General features: G+C 38.9%; 1 protein-coding gene across 2 annotated transcripts in view; it reads right to left on the bottom strand.

The window, feature by feature from the left end:
- Positions 1–5,103: 5,103 nt before the first annotated feature.
- Suz12 (SUZ12 polycomb repressive complex 2 subunit) overlaps positions 5,104–22,154 on the bottom strand; it is a 42,888-nt gene continuing 25,837 nt past the window's right edge. For both annotated transcript variants that reach the window (XM_057775927.1, XM_057775928.1), the window contains 8 exons: positions 18,526–18,631; positions 17,581–17,758; positions 15,535–15,626; positions 15,239–15,382; positions 14,125–14,282; positions 10,490–10,688; positions 9,978–10,057; positions 5,104–7,658 (listed from right to left, as the gene is read on the bottom strand). In XM_057775927.1, coding sequence (XP_057631910.1) covers positions 7,313–7,658; positions 9,978–10,057; positions 10,490–10,688; positions 14,125–14,282; positions 15,239–15,382; positions 15,535–15,626; positions 17,581–17,758; positions 18,526–18,631 — 1,303 coding nt within the window. In that variant the 3' untranslated portion in view covers positions 5,104–7,312. The remainder of the gene's footprint in view (positions 7,659–9,977; positions 10,058–10,489; positions 10,689–14,124; positions 14,283–15,238; positions 15,383–15,534; positions 15,627–17,580; positions 17,759–18,525; positions 18,632–22,154) is intronic.

The following is a 22,154-nucleotide window of genomic DNA, read 5'->3' as shown; positions in this document are numbered from 1 at the left end:
GTAGCCACACCTTAAGTCAAAGCTCTGGTCAGTAATCTTGAAGGACCAAGACTAGGCCTAAGCTCTTTGACCTTAAGTCAAAGTGGAGTTGGCCCACTTCTGTGGGCCCCTGGAGGAACCGCCCAGATGAACCAGAATGCCTACATCTCAAACACCTTTTTACTTTTTTTTACTCCTTGTTTGCATTTCAAAACCATTTCCCAAAGTTTTATCACTATTTGGTTTTGACCATGTAGATGTCTTCTTTGATGTGGGTTTCTCCTCTGTATGCTGTGAATATGTTTTATTATCATTGGCTAATAAAGAAGCTGCTTAGGCCTATGGCAGGGCAGGATAGAGCTAGGCAGGAAAACTAAACTGAATGCAGGGAGACACCATGTAGCTACCAAAGTAAGGAGAAAGATTCCAGAACCTTACTGGTAAACCACAGCCTTGTGGCGATACACAGATTAATAGAAATGGGTTAATTAATTAATTAATTTATTTATTTATTTTTTGGTTTTTCGAGACAGGGTTTCTCTGTAGCTTTGGTGCCTGTCCTGGAACTAGCTCTTGTAGACCAGGCTGGCCTCGAACTCCCAGAGATCCACCTGCCTCTGCCTCCCGAGTGCTGGGATTAAAGGCGTGCGCCGGCCCAACAGTATTGTAATTAATATAGTTTCTGTGTGAATATTCAGGTCAAAGCGTCTGGGAAACTAATGTGTAGTCTCTGATCACACTTCACACTTTTCTTCCTCCTCCTCCTTCCTTCCTTTCTTTCTTTCTTTCTTCTTTCTTTCTTTCTTTCTTTCTTTCTTTCTTTCTTTCTTTCTTTCTTTCTTTCTTTCTTTCTTTCTTTCTTTTCTTTCCTTCTTCCTCATCCTCCTTTCTCCCCCCCACCCTACAAAATAAGGTTTAAGGTTTTTCTCTGTAACAGAACCCTTGCTGTTCTATAACTCGCTTTGTACAGTGTGGCCTCACAGAGATCTGCCTGCCTCTGCTTCCTGAGTGCTGGGATTAAAGACATGTACCACCTGGCTCAATGAGCTTTCTTTTTTTTGTTTGTTTTTTTTGTTTTTTTGTTTTTGTTTTTTCGAGACAGGGTTTCTCTGTGGTTTTTTTGGAGCCTGTCCTGGAACTAGCTCTGTAGACCAGGCTGGTCTCGAACTCACAGAGATCCGCCTGCCTCTGCCTCCCAAGTGCTGGGATTAAAGGCATGCGCCACCACCGCCCGGCTCAATGAGCTTTCTTTTTTTTTTTTTTTTTTTTTTTTTTTTTTTTTTTTTTTTTTTTTTTTTTTTTGGTTTTTCGAGACAGGGTTTCTCTGTGGTTGTGGAGCCTGTCCTGGAACTAGCTCTTGTAGACCAGGCTGGTCTCGAACTCACAGAGATCCGCCTGACTCTGCCTCCCGAGTGCTGGGATTAAAGGCGTGCGCCACCACCGCCCAGCGATGAGCTTTCTTGAAAAGGAAAAAAACAAGGCATTTTAAATGTGATTTGTGTATGAATGTAAGTATGTGAGTTGTAGTGCCGACAGAGTCCAGAAGGCATCAGATCTCCTGGAGTAGAAGTAAGGTTGTTTTGAGCCGGCTGTGGGTTAGGAACCAAACTCCAGCCCTCTGCAAGAGCAGCAAGTGTTTGTAACTGCTGAGCCATCCATCCCACCACTGATTTTAATGTAAAACTTAACAATAATGTGGAGACAAAATGAAAATACAGGTCCCAAGAGGTTTTGCTATGTGGTATGTGTTATGAAATGCCCCAAAAGAGATTTTTTGTGGCGTCCCCTAGTGGGTAACTAAGGAACAGTGCCTGGTGAGGGACAGACAATATGCCATAGGAATAGATAAAGGGAATGGGTAGGGAAGAAGAGAGACTGGGAGAGAGAGGGAGAGAGACAGAAGGCTGCCTTCTCAGAGAAAATGTCAGAAAGGACAGGAGAAGGGAGTGGGCGGGGCTTGTTTCTTTTCTTTTTTTAAATATTTATTATGTATACAATACTCTGTCTTGTGTGTCTGCCTGAAGGCCAGAAGAAGGCATCAGATCTCATTTCAGATGGTTGTGAGCCACCATGTGGTTGCTGGGAATTGAACTCAGGACCTTTGGAAGAGCAGGCAATGCTCTTAACCACTGAGCCATCTCTCCAGCCCCGGGGCTTGTTTCTTAAATGAACCTTTGCACCTGCGTACAAACTAGGACCCTGGGCTGGCCAGGGTACCTCCTGGGTACATCTTGCCAGATGACAGGGCAGGATAGCATAATGCCTGAATCCTAACAGTATGGAATAGATAAGCATTCCTATTAAATGTGAATGGCTAGGTCCAAGAAAGAGGTTTCCTGTTAATGACAGCAGGTGAAGAACTGTGATTGTCAGCTACACACTCATTTCAGATCTGTCTTCCAATAAACACCAATGTGAGTTATCAGTGCCAGAACATATTCTTTGCTCTGCATCTCGTTGCCAGCACTCTTTCCCTGTGCTTTTTTTTTGTTTTGTTTTGTTTTGTTTTTTTTTATTGTTTGTTTTGTTTTTCGAGACAGGGTTTCTCTGTGGCTTTGGAGCCTGTCCTGGAACTAGCTCTGTAGACCAGGCTGGTCTCGAACTCACAGAGATCCACCTGCCTTTGCCTCCCGAATGCTGGGATTAAAGGCGTGCGCCACCATTGCCCGGCCCCTGTGCTTGTTTTATGTATCGTTCTTCCACAATGAAAATCACCCACTTACCTGAATACTCGCCAGGCAAGCACTGGGCTCCCACGGGCTTGTTTCCAGGGAAAACTTTCTCCACTAGGGAAAGGTAGGGTAACCTGACTGCAAATTTCTTTCTTTTCTGGTTTTGTCTGTTTGGAGATAGCCCTGGATGTCCTGGAACTAGCTCTGTAGACCAGGCTGGCCTCAAACCCAGAGATCTACCTGCCTCTGCCTCCTTGCCTGTTTTTTTTTCTCTCTCTCTTATTGTAAGTCCTTATTGTGAATTTTTGTTCTCATCATTGGTAAGCTGGTATACTGTCAGCTGGGCAACTCCCTTACCTGCTGCCTTTCTGGATTTGTTTGTGGTACCCGTGTGAAGCACGGAATGCCAGGGCTCTGAGAAGGTGCTCTTAAGGAAATTGTTCTCACCCTGGCTGCACTTCAGTCATCTGGAGAGCTCTTAAAGCTAGCAGGAACTCCCTTTAATTGCTCTCCTGGGGATGTACCAACCCTTTCCAAACTTTTTCCCTTTTTAAAAACTAGTTGAGGGGGCTGGAGAGATGGCTCAGTGGTTAAGAGCATTGCCTGCTCTTCCAAAGGTCCTGAGTTCAATTCCCAGCAACCACATGGTGGCTCACAACCATCTGTAATGAGATCTGGTGCCCTCTTCTGGCCTGCAGGCATACACACAGACAGAATATTGTATACATAATAAATAAATAAATAAATAAATAAATAAAGAAAGAAAGAAAGAAAAACTAGTTGATTCTATTGTGAGGGTTAATTAGGAGTAACTTGTTCTAAAGCAAATACATTTCCATAGGGAATTTTTATTGTAAATCTTTTTACTATATTTAAAAGAAATGCTTTATTATCCTGCTTTTTTGTAGTGTTCTTTTATAAAATAATCTGTAGCTTTGGTGATTTATTTATTATGTATACAGTATTCTCAGTACTCTGCTTGCAGGCCAGAAGAGGGCACAGATCTCATTACAGATGGTTGTGAGCCACCATGTGGTTGCTGGGAATTGAACTCAGGATCTTTGGAAGAGCAGGTGGTGATCTTAAACACTGAGCCATCTCTACAGCCCTAAAATAGTATATATTTAAAATTCTATACATAGGGTCATCATGGCTCATCAGGTAAGCATACTTGCTGCAGCAGTCTTAGACTGACAGCTTCTTGAACTCCACGGGCTAGGCTATCTTTGGGTGAGGCTGGTAATCAATGTATCTTGTAAAGTAGTATTAATACACTTTACAGATCAAATGGCCAAAGGTGGCAGGGAGAGGGTAGTTGGGGTATTACTGGAAAAGATGAATTTTGAATGCACCCAAGCCTTCTCTGCAGGGTTCATTTGTGACAAGAAAACAATTGCATTGTGATTTTAATAGATAGCTTTCTCTAAAGGTTGTATTATCCCACCTGAGTATGTACTGTAGTTCTCTACTCTCTTAAAAGGTTTTTTTTTTTTTTTTTTTTTTTTTTTTGTTTTTCGGGACAGAGTTTCTCTGTGGCTTTGGAGCCTATCCTGGAACTAGCTCTTAAAAAGTTTTATGTGTAGCCGGGCAGTGGTGGCGCACGCCTTTGATCCCAGCACTTGGGGGGCAGAGGCAGGCGGATCTCTGTGAGTTCGAGACCAGCCTGGTCTACAAGAGCTAGTTCCAGGACAGGCTCCAAAACCACAGAGAAACCCTGTCTCGAAAAACCAAAAAGTTGATGTGGGTGCCAGGAACCGAACTTAAATCTTCCTAAGCTAAAAACATCTCAAAAGAAAAACATTGCCGGGCGATGGTGGCGCATGCCTTTAATCCCAGCACTCGGGAGGCAGAGGCAGGCGGATCTTCTGTGAGTTTGAGACCAGCCTGGTCTAAAGAGCGAGTTCCAGGACAGGCTCCAAAGCCACAGAGAAACCCTGTCTCGAAAAACCAAAAAAAAAAAAAAAGAAAAAAAGAAAACCATTTACCACAGCCAATCAGTATTAGGAAGGGTGTCCTACAAACTGGCAATTACCACCACGAACAAGTGGCTGCATGGTGGGTTAGTGCCATCTATAATTAGCCCAGGAAAAGATAAGAGCCCCAAGTCACTCTCATCTACATTATTCAGCCTATCAATTTTACACCATTATAAAATGGAGCCACTGTAAACCAATCATTTGATTATATATTTACCTGAATCACTACTCTCTAAACTTTTTGAAGACACATTCATTTTTATTAGAAATACTGAAAAAAGTTGCCAGGAATAGTACTGCATACCTTTGATCCCAGCCCTCTGGGTCTATAGGTCTATAGAGCTAGTTCCAAGACAGCCAGGGATACACGAAGAAACCCTGTCTTGAAAAACCAATAAATAAAAATAAAACAAAAAAAAATAAACAAAACACACACACAAAATCTACAACTAAAGATATCTGTGTGATTTACTCGTTTTGCTTTGAACTACATACTTAGGAAACTATTTGGGGCCAATAATTTTTCATGTGAATTCAAGCATAGAATTTATCTCAATAGAGAAATTAGAGCGGAGCCACTGCCTAGGATGGCAAGGCTCCAGTTCAACACCACACACAGCATATATACCTGGGAATGCTGAGCATTGCTTTTTTGACCCCTTGACTCCCTCCCTATTACATCTTCCGTAACTAGTGTACTTCTCTGTATCCTTCCCTAAGCCATCTAAGCAAAATTCTAAATGTACATATAAAAACCATGAATTAAGAAAAATAGAATACAGCTTTATATTATTGAACTTTATGTACAAAATCATTTGATTTCAAATAAACATTTAATGTAAAAACAAACGTTTCTTTTTAAACTGAATTTTTTTTACATCTATTGTACCATTCAAATGTTTTATCATCTTACATGATTTCTTCAAAATCTGTTTTCAAGGGTACATATAGAAAAGCTTTTTTTTTTATAAATAGAAACAAAGGGATTTTTCAGCTTTTATTATAAGATGACATTAAAAAGTTTATTCAACAGAAGTAATTTCATTACTATTCAGGGGAGGGAAATCACCAATTTTTTTGTGCAAACAATGCTAGCCTTCTTTTAAGCATTAAGAGCATAACTGCTTAAGAAATGACATAAGCAATAATTCTACATCTACATCTTCCCTAAAATAATCTATTTTTTTTTTTTTTTACATATGTGCACAGCTTTAGCAAATTAAAGCCCAAGAGAAATGCTCAGAACCCACACCCAGTGGCCAACCGAGAGCTCAGTGAAATCAGGAGGAGAGCTTCCCAGCCAGGGCACCAGCAGCCAACACTGCAGCTCCCTCTTCCCTATATTTTAAACACAAAAACCAGAAACTAAAAACTTAATACTGGATGACAAATCACATCCACACTATTTAAATAGCGTCACAGTTAAACACATCGTAAAGACCAGCCAAATCAGTATTTACATTTATAAATCTCTGAAGACACCACGAGAAAGCTTGTGTCCCTTCACTAAATAAAATAGGGAACTGCATCTGATGGTGGTGGAATGAAATTACAACATTAAAAAATACCAGTATTTACAGCAGCATTGATCCTTTATAAATAAAATATGAAAATGCAATATCTTTAAAGGATAATAAAAAATTGAGGTGATGTTATTCAACCACAGTGCTTGGAGTTGGAATAAAAACCTATTGGTGCTTATTAATACGCCAGTAGTGAAACCGCTTTCTGTTGGAGAAAATCCAACCGTAAAAATGTGTGTAAAACACACAACACAGGGAAAATTGCTCAAAACAATTCAAGTCAGCTTATCAGCATTGAATATTCTAATCAAAAAGTACATCACAAGGAAACAATGTGTAACATCTGGTTCATTCTCAGGGACAACCCTCTCCCCCACCCCCAAAGTGGCATCTTATAAAGTCTCCAACTGTTTTCTTGCTTTAGTCCTAATGCAAAGATGTGCACAGAAGAATTTTCCATGGGATTACCTAATTAAAGAGAAAAACTAAAAACGTGTTCAAGTAAAAAAATATACATATATTGGGTAAGCAAGCACTAAAATTATCCACTTGAGAAACAGATGGTAATTTCATCACTGCACACTGCACCTGGAGGCCTAGTGTCGTCTCCAACAGGCAGGTGAATGGGTGCTACTTTAAAACTGAACAAGAACTGGGGCAGAACTTGCATTTTTCCAATCCAAATGTAGAACTAATGTCAGAATTAAGGGTCAACGTTTGGGAAAAAGTGGTAATGTAACAATTTCACAAAACCCTCCATTTCTAAGGGGGAATGACAGCCCAACATTCCCTCCCCAGACAAAAATCTCACAATTACAAAGCAGAAAAACAGCCAGTCACAGATCCAAAAAGTATTATAATTTAGGTGTAAAATTTCTATATTAACCCAATATATTTCATAAGATGACTGTTGTTGCAGTTAAAAACAATTCCTTGAAATACTGCTTCTCAGGCCTAAACCAAATGGTGATGACATCACTAAAGCTGATAAGCACAAGAAGGGACGCAGACCCACAGAACCTCCACGCTGGAATCACTGACTTCATCTAACACTGCCTGTTCCGAATCCATGATTAAAAACCAAACAACCTAAAATCACAACTCTTCTTAGAGGCTGAATTCCCTAGAAGCAATTTCAGTGTCCACAACACGGGGTCAGAACTCAGAGTTTTTGTTTCTTGTTCTGTTTTTGAACCCCTGAGACACCATCTGATTCCAAAGCTTTCTCTTTTGAGTTAGTTTCACTGAATCCATTTGCTGTCCCATTTTGTTCCTCAGTCATTTCTTCGTTTGCAGGGGTTGCAGATTCTCCTTTTTCTAGTTTTTGCTGCATTTCCCGGAGCTTGGTAACAGCTTTATCTATTGACATTATGCTAATAAGATTAAAGTCATGCATGCTGACTAGATGAAGCATGAAGTTTCGACATAAATTCTTCTTAATTATTTTCTGTCCATAATTTTCTACAAACAGCATACAGGCATGATTCATTTGATTGTCAGCAATAAATCTATTCAAGAAAAACAAAGCATTAATAGTGATACAAATCCTTTGTGAAAACAACAGAGATAAGCAATGTGTAACATGACAAACACACCCAAACTTAACATATGACTTAACACAAAGTCACCAGCAAGACATGACATTTCAACCACAATTGAGCCAGGTATTTTAGAAACATGATCTAAGTAGGCATAGGAATTAACCAGGAGCCTCAGTAGCTATAATACTTTAGATCAGAGAATTGAAACATAATTGAGAGGAATCTGACTAAAACCATGACTGCAGTGGTGTGAGGATGATCCTTGTACATTAGGCAAGCCGTCTATTTAAGACCATGGCCTACATTTCCCAATCTAAAACTGCATCTTGAAATAAGTGTATAAGGAAAAAATAAAAACACATTTAATCCAATTACTATCTTTTAAAATGTATATGGATGTTTTGTCTGCATGTGCACCTGTGTACCCCATATGTGCCGGGGATTAGAGACAGCTCTGAGCCACCATGTGGGTGATGGGAATGGAACGTGGATGCTCTCCTCTTAGCCACTGAGTCTTTCTCCAGTCCCTCATCATTTAAAAAAAAAAAGATTTCTAGCTCCATATGTGGGTCGGACATCTTTGTGGAGTTGGTTCTTTCCTTTCACACTTCTATTCATTCAAGGGTTTCATCTCAGGTTAGAATTCTTGTGGGGCAAGCACCCCACAACATCTAAGTTTCATCATTTTTAAGTACACATTATTTTTGTATTAACTGGCAGTAAAAAGGAAAAAAAAGGAATCAAGGAAGGTAGCAGGTGTCCACAGTTTTAGTTATTTGGGATGCTGAGTCAAGGGGATGGGATGAGGGGCTGAGGTGATGGCTAAGTGGTTGAGAGCATTTGTTGCTCCTACAAAAGACCTGTGTTTGTTCCCAGCAACCATGTGAAGTGGATCACAACTACCACCACAGGTAACTCGTTCTCCAGGGATCTGATCTTTTGGCCTTCAAAGGTAAACACTCCCTACCCCACTACCCCAAACATGCCCAAGCACACACATCCATAAATCCTACCCCCCCAAAAAAGGGAAAAAAGAAAAAAGTAAGAGAATGGGCTGAACTCACAAGTTTAAGATCACTCTTAAAAATACTAAGATGCTTTGTGTGTGTGTGTGTCTGAAAAAAATGTAAAAAAGTCGAGCAAGGTGATATACACTCATGATCCCAGAATACAGAAGCAATGTGAGTTCAGGTCCAGCTTCTGGTATGTGAGACCCAATCTCAAAAAACTAAACAAAATAACGACACACTGTGTTAAGTTTTTGGAATTATTATGCCTGCACGGAAAGTCACAGAATGTTAGTGTTTGACTCAACTAGTAGTAACTGATGGAAAATGCACATATATAAATACTTGAGAATATCAAGGCCCTTACTGCAGTCCATTCTCAAAGTATCATTAGTTCATTAATTCATACACTTAATATACTTTTGGATGAGGGTAATATTAGAACACATATCTAAAGTAAGTTGAGGGTTATGACAGGTGATTTACCTATCATTACTACACTACCTGCAATCTTTGCAGGGCACAACATAAAAATGATCTTTGATAGTGTAGTGTTGCATGCCTAATTTAATCTCAGCAGTTGGAAAACTGAGGCAGGCAAATCTTTGTGAGTTTAAGGATAGCCTGATTTACTAAGTGAGTTCCAGGACAGCCAGGGGTATGTAGAGAGAAACCCTGTCTCAAAAAGAAAACAAAAGCAAAAAAATTTATCTTCTTGTCTACTCAGAAAAGCGGTACAAGATGGCTCAGTGGAAAAGCACTTGTACCATGCTCTTTGAATCAACGAGAAGGAGACAACTGATGCCAAAGGATCTTCACACGTGAACAGAGCATCTTATGTGTGCCAACATCCACATGTAATAATAATAAAAAAGATGAGCCACACACGACATTGCAAGCCTATAATCTTAGCACAGAGGCTGGAATATAAGGATTAAAGGTCATCTTAGCTTTATAGGGAGTTCAAAGCCTAAGCTTCATGAGGCACTGCCTCAAAACAAAAGGGAGGAGGGTACTGAAGAGACAGATATCTCAGTTGTTAAAGAGCACTGAGAAGCTGGGTTCGATTCCCAGTACCCACAATGCAGTTTACAAACATCTAACTCCGGTTCCAAGGACCAGACTCCCTGTTTTGACCCCTGGAGGCACAGGCACACAGACACACACATACAGGCAAAACATTCATACACATAAAATATTAACTAACTAAAAAAAATTGCACAGACTCAAGAATGAGAAGCAGCAAAAAGAGCGAAGTAATGGAACAGAAACACTCTACCCATGCTTCATGACATGGAGATTCCACAGTTTCATTACTTCTTTCTCTCCTTCATTCACATCAGAAAATTCTTCAATTTGCTGAAAGAAAAAGAAAAACACCTATTACATATGTAACATAAGTAATATTTCTAAGAAAAACAGACTGTCATGTTTTGTAATTGAAAAATAGCAAAGAAACAGTATTTCTTTTTTCTTTCTAGGCAGGGTTTCTCTGTGTAGCCCTGGCTGTTCTCGAACTCACAGCACTGCCTCCCAAGTGCTGGGACTAAAGGCATGCATGCAACACCACCACCTGGCCCTGGCAGCATTCTTAACACCAACTTTTGCTTAAACAGTTATCTTAGAAAGGAAATCCCAAGTTACAAAATAGCAATAAAAAAAGAAATCAAAGTACCCAATACAAAGTCACACAAGGAAAATAATATTTTCCATACTTAAATAACTTTTAAAATGACATAGTACAAAACTTGCATGAGCACTGCTGAGGAGAGGGAAAACAGTGGTAATTACAGTAATGGTTTTTTCTCTCAGCCATTCTGGATCTTTTTCATCTTCACTATCTACTTCCATTTCTTGTGGCCGGAGAGGTAAGCAGGTATCACTGTGGAAATAGAGGCGATTGTGGCCACTGCTGTATGTTCTTTGCTGTTCTACTTCTCCATCTTCAGATTCAAGAAACTCCGACATGCTTGCTTTTGTTCGTTTTGGCCTAATAAAAAGAAATCAATGCTGACACAAGACAACTTCTATACCTTATACAATACTGAACACGAGCCAAGATCTGTTAGTTATTCTGTAAAACAAAAATCATAGTAATACTTGAGGCAGCATCCCCTTAATACTGCTTTCTTTTCTTTTAAAACTTTATTTTGGGGGCTGGAGAGACAGCTCAGTGGTTAAGAGCATTGCCTGCTCTTCCAAAAGGTCCTGAGTTCAATTCCCAGCAACCACATGGTGGCTCACAACCATCTGTAATGAGGTCTGGTGCCCTCTTCTGGCCTATAGGCATACACACAAACAGAATATTGTATACATAATAAGTAAATAAATAAATATCTTTTTTAAAAAACCCTTTATTTTATACGCATTAGCATTTTTGCCCTCATGTACCTGTGTGACAGTGTTGGCTTTCCTGGAACTGGCGTCACAGAGAGTTGAGAACTGCCATGTGGGTGGTTAGAATCAAACCTGGCTTCTCTGGAAGGGCAGTCAATTCTCTTAACCACTGAGCCATCTCTCCAGACCGTTTTTTTTTTTTTTTTTAATTATTTATTTATTTATTATGTATACAATATTCTGTCTGTGTTTATGTCTGCAGGCCAGAACAGGACACCAGACCTCATTACAGATGGTTATGAGGCACCATGTGGTTGCTGAGTATTGAACTCAGGACCTTTGGAAGAGCAGGCAATGCTCTTAACCACTGAGCCATCTCTCCAGTCCGCTGTTTTCTTTCGATATATCATAAAAAGTGGACACAAGACAATTTCCCCCCCAAGAATTAGAGATCAATGCCTGAACTATAGTACATCAAAGTTTCAAGGTCAAAAGTGTCTTTCTGGGTGTGAAAAATAAACTTAAAAAAAAAAAATAGAGCCGGGAGGTGGTGGCGCACGCCTTTAATCCCAGTACTTGGGAGGCAGAGGCAGGCGGATCTCTGTGAGTTCGAGACCAGCCTGGTCTACAGAGCTAGTTCCAGGACAGGCTCCACAGCCACAGAGAAACCCTGTCTCGAAAAACCAAAAAAAAAAAAAAAAAAAAATAGAAAAAAAAAAAAAATAGAAAAAAGTTAAAAATGTATACAAAGACCAGATAGTGGCAGCTCACACCTTTCTTTACTCCCAGCACTTGGGAAGCAGAGACAGGTAGATTTCTGTGAGAACTTTGAGGTCCAGCATGATCTGGACAGTGAATTACAGGACAGCTATGACTACATAGAGAAACCCCATCACTAAAAAACAAAACCTAACCCCCCCCACACACACACACAAAAAAAACAAAACCCAAATAACAAAACAGCCACAACAAAAAAAGAAACATTTGAGGTGAGATGCCGAAATGGTTCAGTGGTTAAATGTGCTTTCAGAAGCTGGGCGATGGTGGTGCATGCCTTTAATCCCAGCACTTGGGAGGCAGAGGCAGGCGGATCTTTGTGAGTTCGAGGCCAGCCTGATCTACAAGAGCAAGTTCCAGGACAGGCTCCAAAGCTACAGAGAAATCCTGTCTTGAAAAACAAAACCGAAACAAAACAAAACAAAAAAAACCAAAACAATAACAAAAATGTGTGCTCGCAGAAGATCCAAGATCAGTTGCCAATGTCCACATGAGGTAGATCACAAGAGCCTATTTCCAGTTCCAGGGGATTTGACACCATCTTCTGCCTTCTTGGGCATCCACATGCACATGGCATTTACTTACACATAAATTCCAGTGTATCATATAGCAAAACTGTCACAAAAATTACTAATTTTATATATCAGATCTGTTTAGTATAATTAGATTATTTTGGTTGTGAGCTTAGTCTGTGATGGCTGAGTCACCCCTCCAGCCCAGTATTTGTTTTATTATAAGTATACTAACACATGTATATTAATTTACAAAAGTTCAAAACAAAAAAAAAAAAATAGTTGCAGATACATGTCTAAGTAAAAATTCTGCTTTTTAGGTTTCTTTTTCTTTTCTTTCTTTTTTCATTTTCAAGTTTCTTAAGGCAGGGTTTTTTTTTTTGTTTTGTTTTGTTTTTTTGTTTGTTTGTTTTTCAAGACAGGGTTTCTCTGTGGCTTTGGAGCCTGTCCTGGAACTAGCTCTTGTAGACCAGGCTGGTCTCAAACTCACAGAGATCCGCCTGCAAGGCAGGGTTTTTCAGTGTAACTGCCTTGGCTGTCCTGGAACTCACTTTGTAGACCAGACTGGCCCTGAACTCACCTGCCTCTGCTTCCCAAGTGCTAACATTAACATTAAAGGAGTGGGCCACCAGCTCCTGCTTGTTTTTTATGTTTTAGGAAGATAAAACTTATCTCAGAATCCCAGCACTTGGGAGGCAGAGGCAGGCCGATCTCTGTCAGTTCGAGACCAGCCTGGTCTACAAGAGCTAGTTCCAGGACAGGCTCCAAAACCACAGAGAAACCCTGTCTCAAAAAAAAAAAACAAAAACAAAAAAAACAAAAAAAAAACTTAGTAGTACAATCTCCTTCAAACTCACTCCTATTGTATGTTTATAAAGTTCAATGAAAGGAGACATAATGTCAGCTCTCTTGAGATAGCATCAGATGGCACCTTGGGTGACAGAGATAGAATCATTTGCATTTCCTATTACCCAAGTAAAGTATATTCCTTCTCTGCAGATTCCTATGTATGTATATACACAGACCTGGGTCCTCTGCAAGAGCAAGTGATTTTAACCATCAAGCCATTTCTCTAGCCCCAATGTAAAGAATTTGCTGGGCTGGAGAGATGGCTCAGAGGTTAAGAGCATTGCCTGCTCTTCCAAAGGTCCTGAGTTCAATTCCCAGCAACCACATGGTGGCTCACAACCATCTGTAAGGAGGTCTGGTGCCCTCTTCTGGCCTGCAGGTATTGTATACATAATAAATAAATAAATAAATAAATAAATAAATAAATATTAAAAAAAAAAAAGAATTTGCTAAGTCCACAAATCAATGAAGGAGTAGCAACAATAGTAAATAATTGCCTGCAGGCCATCCTTAACCCTGGCGCCTGGGAGGCAGAGGTAAGTGGATCTCTGTGAGTTCGAGGCCAACCTGATCTACAGAGTGAGTTCCAGGATAACCAGGGCTACACAGAGAAACCCTGTCTTGAAAGAACAACAACAAAAACACCAACAGAAAAAAAATCTATCTAGATAGGACTGATTAAATGCAAAAATACTTGAAGAAAGGGCTACATCAATAGTGTTTTCTCTAGCATTCATACAGCCCTGGGTTTAATCCTCAGTAGCACACCAACAATAAAATTTGGAAGGTTCAAAGTTAAAGAGGAAAAACCCAATAGAGACAGGGTCTAGGAAGATCAACAAAAGTAGGTTATATGCTTCCAAGCCTGACTAAATATAATCCCTCGGACCCACATGATGAGAGCACAGAATCAACTTCTACAAATTGACACACACTCATGCACATGCTTACCTGCACACAAGAATGTGTGTTATAGGTGTTCTCTTTACTGGTCCATTTCGACTAAAAGCAAATCCAGGTTGGCGATGAATATCCTGAGGATTTCCTGCATAGGAACCATCATAACACTCATTGATAGAGACATCTATCCTAGCACCTTTTGGATGATACTGTAACAAATAAAAAACAAAAACAGAAACAGGATGTTTAGGAAAGAAAATATCAATAAGCCTATACTCTACAAACATTCTTTTAAATAAAATATAGCTATAAGTTATTCTTTTTTTTTTTAAGATTTATTTATTATGTATACAACATTCCTTCCATGTATGCCAGAAGAGGGTACTAGATCTCATTATACTTTTTTGGTTTTTTTTTTTTTTTCTTTTTTGAGACAGGGTTTCTCTGTAGCTTTGGAGCCTGTCCTGGAACTCCCTTTATAGACCAGGCTGGCCTCGAACTCACAGAGATCCGCCTGCCTCTGCCTCCCGAGTGCTGGGATTAAAGGCGTGCGCCACCAATGCCCGGCCTAGATCTCATTATAGATGGCTGTAAGCCACCATGTGGTTGCTGGGAATTGAACTCAGAACCTCTGGAGGAGCAGTCAGTCAGTGCTCTTAACCTCTGAGCCATCTCTCCAGCCCTAGCTCTAAGTTCTTAATGTTTTGAAAACTAAAGAGAAACATCAACTTGATAGAAAAGCACACCAGAAGACTAAAGAAAAAAAAAAAAAGGAAGGAAGGAGAGAGAGCAGGCATGGTGACTACACCTCTAATCTAATCTCCATTCCTAGGAAGCAGAGACAGAAGACGGGAACCTAGGTACAAATAAGACTTAGTTTTAAAAAAACAAATCCCCCCAAAATTAAAATCTATCGATCTTATTTATTGATTTGGTGACTTTGCACAAAGTATCTCTTTCTCAAGAAAGAAATTTCCCTCAATGATATTCAATGAATATATGCCATATACAAATATTTATTATTATTCAACATAAATACAATAAACTCAATCACGCACTGTAATCTAGACAGAAATCCTACTATTTACCTGCAAAGTGCAATTTCTCTACGGTTATTCTATACATGATGTGTACTATTGGTATGCAAGCAAGAAAAACTACTTACTACATAATTGAAGATAAATCTGCTATGGCAGAGTTTCAGATGCTTGAGTAAACTATACAGCTTACGGCAGTTGAGAGTGCACCAAGGGCAGTGCAGGTCATCTCTGGCTTCCGTCTGTTGTCTTGTATTATTGTTATAAAGGAACTAAAAACAAAAAGTGTCAAGCTCACAACTTGCACATTTCTAAGCACTGTTTCATTATCTTCTCTAAAAAGTTTAATGCAAAAAATATTCAAATACAAAATACAAAATTCTATTTCACAATTACGTAAAATGAACCAGCCAGTTGTGCTTACCTGATAAAATATTCTTAATTTCTGGCGATTTTCATTTGAAATATCCTTTTCTTTCCTTGTTTGCAGCTCTGCAGTCAGTGTCTCTTTAACAGCTGAAAATATAAACATGTTTATTTGATGGAAAGACTCATCTATAAAGTATCTTGCCAAAATTATTAAAGATTTATAACTGTGGGGGCTGGAGAGATGGCTCAGAGGTTAAGAGCATTGCCTGCTCTTCCAAAGGTCCTGAGTTCAATTCCCAGCAACCACAGGGTGGCTCACAACCATCTGTAATGGGGTCTGGTACCCTCTTCTGGCCTGCAGGTATGCACACTGACAAAATATTGTATACATAATAAATAAATAAATATTAAAAAAAAAGATTTATAACTGTGGTATTTGGTATTTCTGCTCTTCCTTCAACAAATAATTAAAGATACACTAGGAAAATATTATTTAATATTTGATTAGTAATCAGGTATGAGTTTATATCGAGGATTCCTAAAAAACGCACAAAACACTCAAAGAACTTCCTCAATATATTTTTGTTTTTATTTTTCTGGTTTTTTTTTGTTGTTGTTGTTGGTCTTTTGTTTTTTTGAGAAAGAATTTCTCTGTAGCTTTGGAGTGTTCTCTTGGAACTCCCTCTGTAGACCAGGCTGGCCTTGAACTCAGGAGACCTGTCTGCCTTTGCCTTCTAAATGCAAAAATAATACCAAATAAATAAAGAAAGAAAGATAATACCAAAGAAACTCTATGTAGTTACCACAAAGTTTTGAAATACTTCAAAGTCACGGGTGTTTTGTTTTGTTTTGTGTGGTGCTGTGGTTGAACTCAGGCCCTCACACATACATTCACCCGCTGTCACTGAGCTACAAGCCTAGCCCTGACGGTGGTTTTGAGTGGTTATTTGTGCACAATAGCAAGCAGTCATCCTCTAAGAGCTAGCTTATCAGAAAGTGAAAACAGATTCTTTTATGTATACTTCAAACACCAAAATAATAAACCTTAAAGATGATTTTAGTATATTTCTTCATACTTAATGGAAAATTACTTAGTTTAGTGTGTTGTGTGACAAAACTAATGATCCCACAAATACAATTCTGTCATAAAGCTTTTAGGTTCCCTGTGATTTTTTGCCCATTTCACTAGCTTAAAGAGTATCTTGAAAAGTGCCTAAACCACAAATTTCTCAGGAAGTATTTCCCACAGCACAGATCATTTCTTTATTATCTTTGTGCATAGTGAGTTTAAGACTCAGGTACATGTGTGGAAGCCAGAGGAAACTTTCCGAAGTAATTTTCTTCTTTTCACCATATGGGATTTGAGAATTAGTTCAGGCTGACAGGCTTGCACAGCAAGCAGATAGGAGCTCTATGAATACCTTTGAGGCCTCAACCTGCCTCTGCTCTCCCAGGCCTGGGATTAAAGACATTTATAACAAGTCACTTCTGTCTCTCATCCTTTCCAGTCACCTGCACATGATCATTTTAGAGTCAAAGAAAAGTCTTTACTCTTCAGAAAAAAATACATGAATGCTCTACCATCCAAGGTAGTGTTTTTATTAGACAGATCTAAAATAAGAAGTCAGGAATGAACACAGCAGAGCTCTGCTTGTACATGTTCTTTAGTGGTAGTATCGGAGATTGAACCCAGGGCCATGTGTATGTCAGGCAAATACTCTACACAGCCCAACTCTTTTACATTTTAATAATGCATTGAAAACCATTATTTCCTATATGAGACAAATTAGTGAAAAATTTTGTTCTAATTTGACACAAGGATATTTACAGACCCACCTGAAGGTGTTATATATGGTAAACATACTACATATATATTAAATAAAAATACATATTAAAGAAAAGTGAGATTACCAGAAACATCCACCACAAATGGTTCTAGAAAAGGGATTAATTAGTCCTTTAACCTAGAACTTTACACTGAGTATAGGCAAATTCTAATTGATCACAGTTAACAATATGATTACTTAATAAGTGAAATAGCATTTCCTGATTAATTACATGTAACAAAAATATAATATTTTGGTAGCAACGATGTTTTTACCAATAGTTTGAGCAGCTTTAACAGAACCAGGCTTATTTTCCTGATGGAGGCTCTCTGAATTTCTAGTGGCAAGAGGCTTGGCAACAGGAGCTGTAGACTTATCGTTGCTTTCTCCTGTCCAACGAAGAGTGAATTGCAATGTAGGTCCCTGAGAAAATGTTTCAAATGGAGGCAACCGCTGAACCAAGAAACAAACAGAAACATATGAGAAGAGTTATGACAACATCAAAAACATTGCAGAAATGAAAAATATTCATTGTAATATGTCAACATGATCGCTGCTCAGCCTTTTGGCTAAGATCAAGTGTAATATGTCAATGTAAATTTATTTAAAACCAATACAAATTTTTAAATTAAATAATGGGCACAGATTCAAGCTTCAGTGCAGTGCCAAATAAAGCCAAAGACACCCTGGTGTTGGAGTCCAGTGCCCAACATTGGTATTGGACTGCCCAAAATTGGTTTCTACCAGCCGGGCGGTGGTGGCGCATGCCTTTAATCCCAGCAATCGGGAGGCAGAGGCAGGCGGATCCCTGTGAGTTCGAGACCAGCCTGGTGTACATGAGCTAGTTCCAGGACAGGAACCAAAACCACAGAAAAACCCTGTCTCGAAAAACCAAAAAAAAAAAAAAAAAAAAAAAAAAAAAAAAAGAAACCAATTTTGAAGAACAAGTGTAAAAATGTGGAGGTGCAATGTCTTTGATGCATCATTTGGTGGGAGGCAGGGAAATCTTTGTGCCTTTGAGACCATAATGGTTTATAGAGTTCCAGGAAAGTCAGAGATGTATAGTTAATACCTTATCTCACAAACAAAATAATTGCTTAATGTACAAACAAGAAACACAGACTCCTTATTTCTAATACAATTTGCATTTGGGGAAGAAAACATCAATCAAAATAAGAGTTGACAACTAAAGTGTGTTCAATCTTCTAAGTCACTCATACCTTCCCATCAAGAATAGTCTCCCATGTTGCTCTTTTCTTGCTTATTGGACACTCTTCCATTTCCTGCATGGCTACTTCATATTCCCCATCTAAAAGCTGTAAACGCCTGTTAGAGAAACATATACTTTATAAAGTAAACAGTGTATTATTATAAGGACAAAGTCTACACTCCAGATTTACATTAAAAAGCATTAAATTTGTATACTACCTTACATACACAGCAGGATTTTAAATTATTTACACTCCAGTTCTGAGAAAAACAATATTAATTAAAAAGCAATTATAATTATAGAGAATTGTATTACCGTAGCTAGACATAACTTTAAAAATATAAACTATAATATTCCTAGAGTCTCAAAACCTAGTTAATTTTATATATTAAGTATAAATTGGCCATGTAAGTTTTATACTTTTGAAATCAGCACAACAGCAGTGTGGAAAATTCCTTAGGGAATTATTACAAAGTATGCACATCGGTGTCTGAACTGGTACCTTCACATTTGCTCAGGAAACTAGGGATTCAACAAACCTGTGAACTACGGGTACCCACGGAAACCTGGCACATAAAGGAGCTCAGTAAATATTTCAGGAATGAAGGAATCAATCAGTCAAGAAAATTATACGCCATGGTTCTAACATGTGTGGATATGTACATAGTTCTAACATGTGTTGTATGATTTATATATTACTTCCATTCTTTTTTTTTTTTTTTTTTTGGTTTTTCGAGACACAGGGTTTCTCTGTGGTTTTGGAGCCTGTCGTGGAACTAGCTCTGTAGACCAGGCTGGTCTTGAACTCACAGAGATCCACCTGCCTCTGCCTCCCAAGTGCTGGGATTAAAGGCGTGCGCCACCACCGCCCGGCCCCATTCTTTTTTTTTTTTTTAAGCTTTTTTTTTTTTTTTTTTTTGTTTTTTTTTTTTTGTTTTTTTTTTTTGTTTGTTTTTCGAGACAGGGTTTCTCTGTGGTTGTGGAGCCTGTCCTGGAACTAGCTCTTGTAGACCAGGCTGGTCTCGAACTCACAGAGATCCGCCTGCCTCTGCCTCCCGAGTGCTGGGATTAAAGGCGTGCGCCACCACCGCCCGGCTTTTTTTAAGCTTTTTATTTACTTATTAAGTATACAGTGTTCTGCCTGCAGGTATGCTTGCATGCCAGAAGAAGGCACCATGTCATTACCAGATGGTTGTGAACAGCTAGATGGTTGCTGAGAATTGAACTCAGGACCTCTAGAAGAGCAACCAGTGCTCTTAACCTTTGAGCCATCTTTTCAGCCCTATTACTTCCATTCTTTTTTTTTTTTTTTTTTTTTTTTGGTCTTTTGAGACAGGGTTTCTCTGTGGTTTTGGAGCCTGTCCTGGAACTAGCTCTTGTAGACCAGGCTGGTCTCGAACTCACAGAGATCCGCCTGTCTCTGCCTCCCGAGTGCTGGGATTAAAGGCGTGCGCCACCACTGCCCGGCATTACTTCCATTCTTAAACAATGGCATTCACTACTATTCTAAAAACTTTCCTTTATCATGGTAACAACTGATTTCACATAGGAACACGGCTTCTCTTTAGTCTTTTTAGTCCCATTAGACAATGAAAGGTACCAAGAACTTCACTTTCCTGAGGCTGCAGCCCTTCAGAGCTGCACAATAGTTTTATAACATAGAAATAAGAACTCTGAACATATGATTTCAAAGTAACTTCCCCATCTGTCACATTTTTGGAGACCGACCTTAATTATCTTAGGTGAAAAAAGCCTATTGTTTTGGCTCTGCAGTAGTTGGGATTATAGGCATGAGACACCACTTCTGTCTATCATAGACAGTCTCACTCTGTTAGGTGGCCTTTGATCTCTGAAAGCCTTAGGTTTTTCTTTGGTGCTCAGTATTTGAAACTTCCTCTACATGTTTTTTACATTTGGGTTCTTCTTTCAAAGACTTCAATGTAGAATTACAAGAAAAATTTTTTAATATATCTAGTCTCAAGACTGATTCATAAATATAATTCTTTACTAAAAGCAATACCAGGACTTCTGAAAGAAAAGACAATCTCAGAAGTGTTAGGAAAAGGAGATTTCATGTCTTGAATAAGGAAAACCTAAATATATATATATATATATATATATTCAAGCAGATACTGGAATCTGCTTGAAAGGGCTCCTTTTAAACAAATTTATAATCTGAGCATTAAAACGACATGAACAGATAAAAACAAACTCACTAAAAATATACTCTAACGTAATTCACATTGGTTAAAAAACAAAACACCTAAAAATATGAGGGAAGTAATCCTCTTCACAGAAAAGTGCCAATGAATATCATGGAGAAATGATGGGTGGGGGGGAAGCATGCACAAGGTTTTGTTCAATACCCAGTATCACTTGAAATAAAAATAACAAAAAGAGCTGAACATAATGATACTTGGCAGCTTGTATTCCCAGCATTCTAAACACTGAGGCAGGAGGATCAACAGTTTGAAAGTAGCCTGGGCCAAATAAATAGTAAGACCGTCCCAAACAAAATTAAAGACATTACAAGGTCAATGGGAAGCCACTGTTAGACATGCTGTGTGTGGGGAAGTTATCAGAAAATGCCTTTGTTACTTGGAGATACATGTTCAAGCATAGCAAGGTAGAGATAAAGTATATATTCAACCGGTTCAGCACAAAAATTAAACACAAAAGGGTCTGGAGAGATGGCTCAGTGGTTAAGAGCATTGCCTGCTCTTCCAAACGTCCTGAGTTCAATTCCCAGCAACCACATGGTGGCTCACAACCATCTGTAATGAGGTCTGGTGCCCTCTTCTGGCCTGCAGGCATACACACAGACAGAATATTGTATACATAATAAATAAATATTAAAAAAAATTAAACACAAAGAAAACAAATGAGGTAAAATGCTACAAATAATCGTAAAGGCTATGTGGACGTTACACAAATATTTCTTAAACTTATGTCTATACATTTTCAAAATTAAACCATGAGGAAAAATTCATCTAGTTTCCTAGCATTTTTAATTAACACACAGAAGTCTATTGCATATAAAGAATATATTAGGGCTGGAGAGATGGCTCAGTGGTTAAGAGCACTGCCTGCTCTTCCAAAACTCCTGAGTTCAATTCCCAGCAACCATATGGTGGCTCACAACCATCTGTAAAGAGGTCTGGCGCCCTCTTCTGGCCTTCAGGCATACACACAGACAGAATATTGTATACATAATAAATATTTAAAAAAATATTTAAAAAAAAAAAGAATATATTAGGGCTAGAGAGATGGCTCAGTGGTTAAAAGCACTGCCTGCTCTTCCAAAGGTCCTGAGTTCAATTCCCAGCAACCACATGGTGGTTCACAACCACCTGTAATGAGATCTGGTGCCCTCTTCTAGCCTGCAGGCATGCATGCAGACAGACCACTGCATACCTAATGAATAAATCTTTAAAAAAAAGAAAAAAAGAATATATTAGCATATATATGAAATACAAAGAAGAAAGAAAAAAGAAAATACTATGCCCCTGGTGGCACAGAACACAATCTCAGGATCAGCCAAGCCTAGTACAGGTAAATTATACTGCTTCAACATGAGACTCCACTGCTTTCCAGTGTTTTTACTTTTGTGCTTCCTCTTTCTCATAGGCTCCACATTAG

The sequence above is a fragment of the Chionomys nivalis genome, chromosome 7, assembly GCF_950005125.1.
Source record: "Chionomys nivalis chromosome 7, mChiNiv1.1, whole genome shotgun sequence".
NCBI classification, from domain to species: Eukaryota; Metazoa; Chordata; class Mammalia; order Rodentia; family Cricetidae; genus Chionomys; species Chionomys nivalis.
Note: the sequence above shows the minus strand (reverse complement) of the source record. Positions and strands in the feature narration are given on the sequence as shown.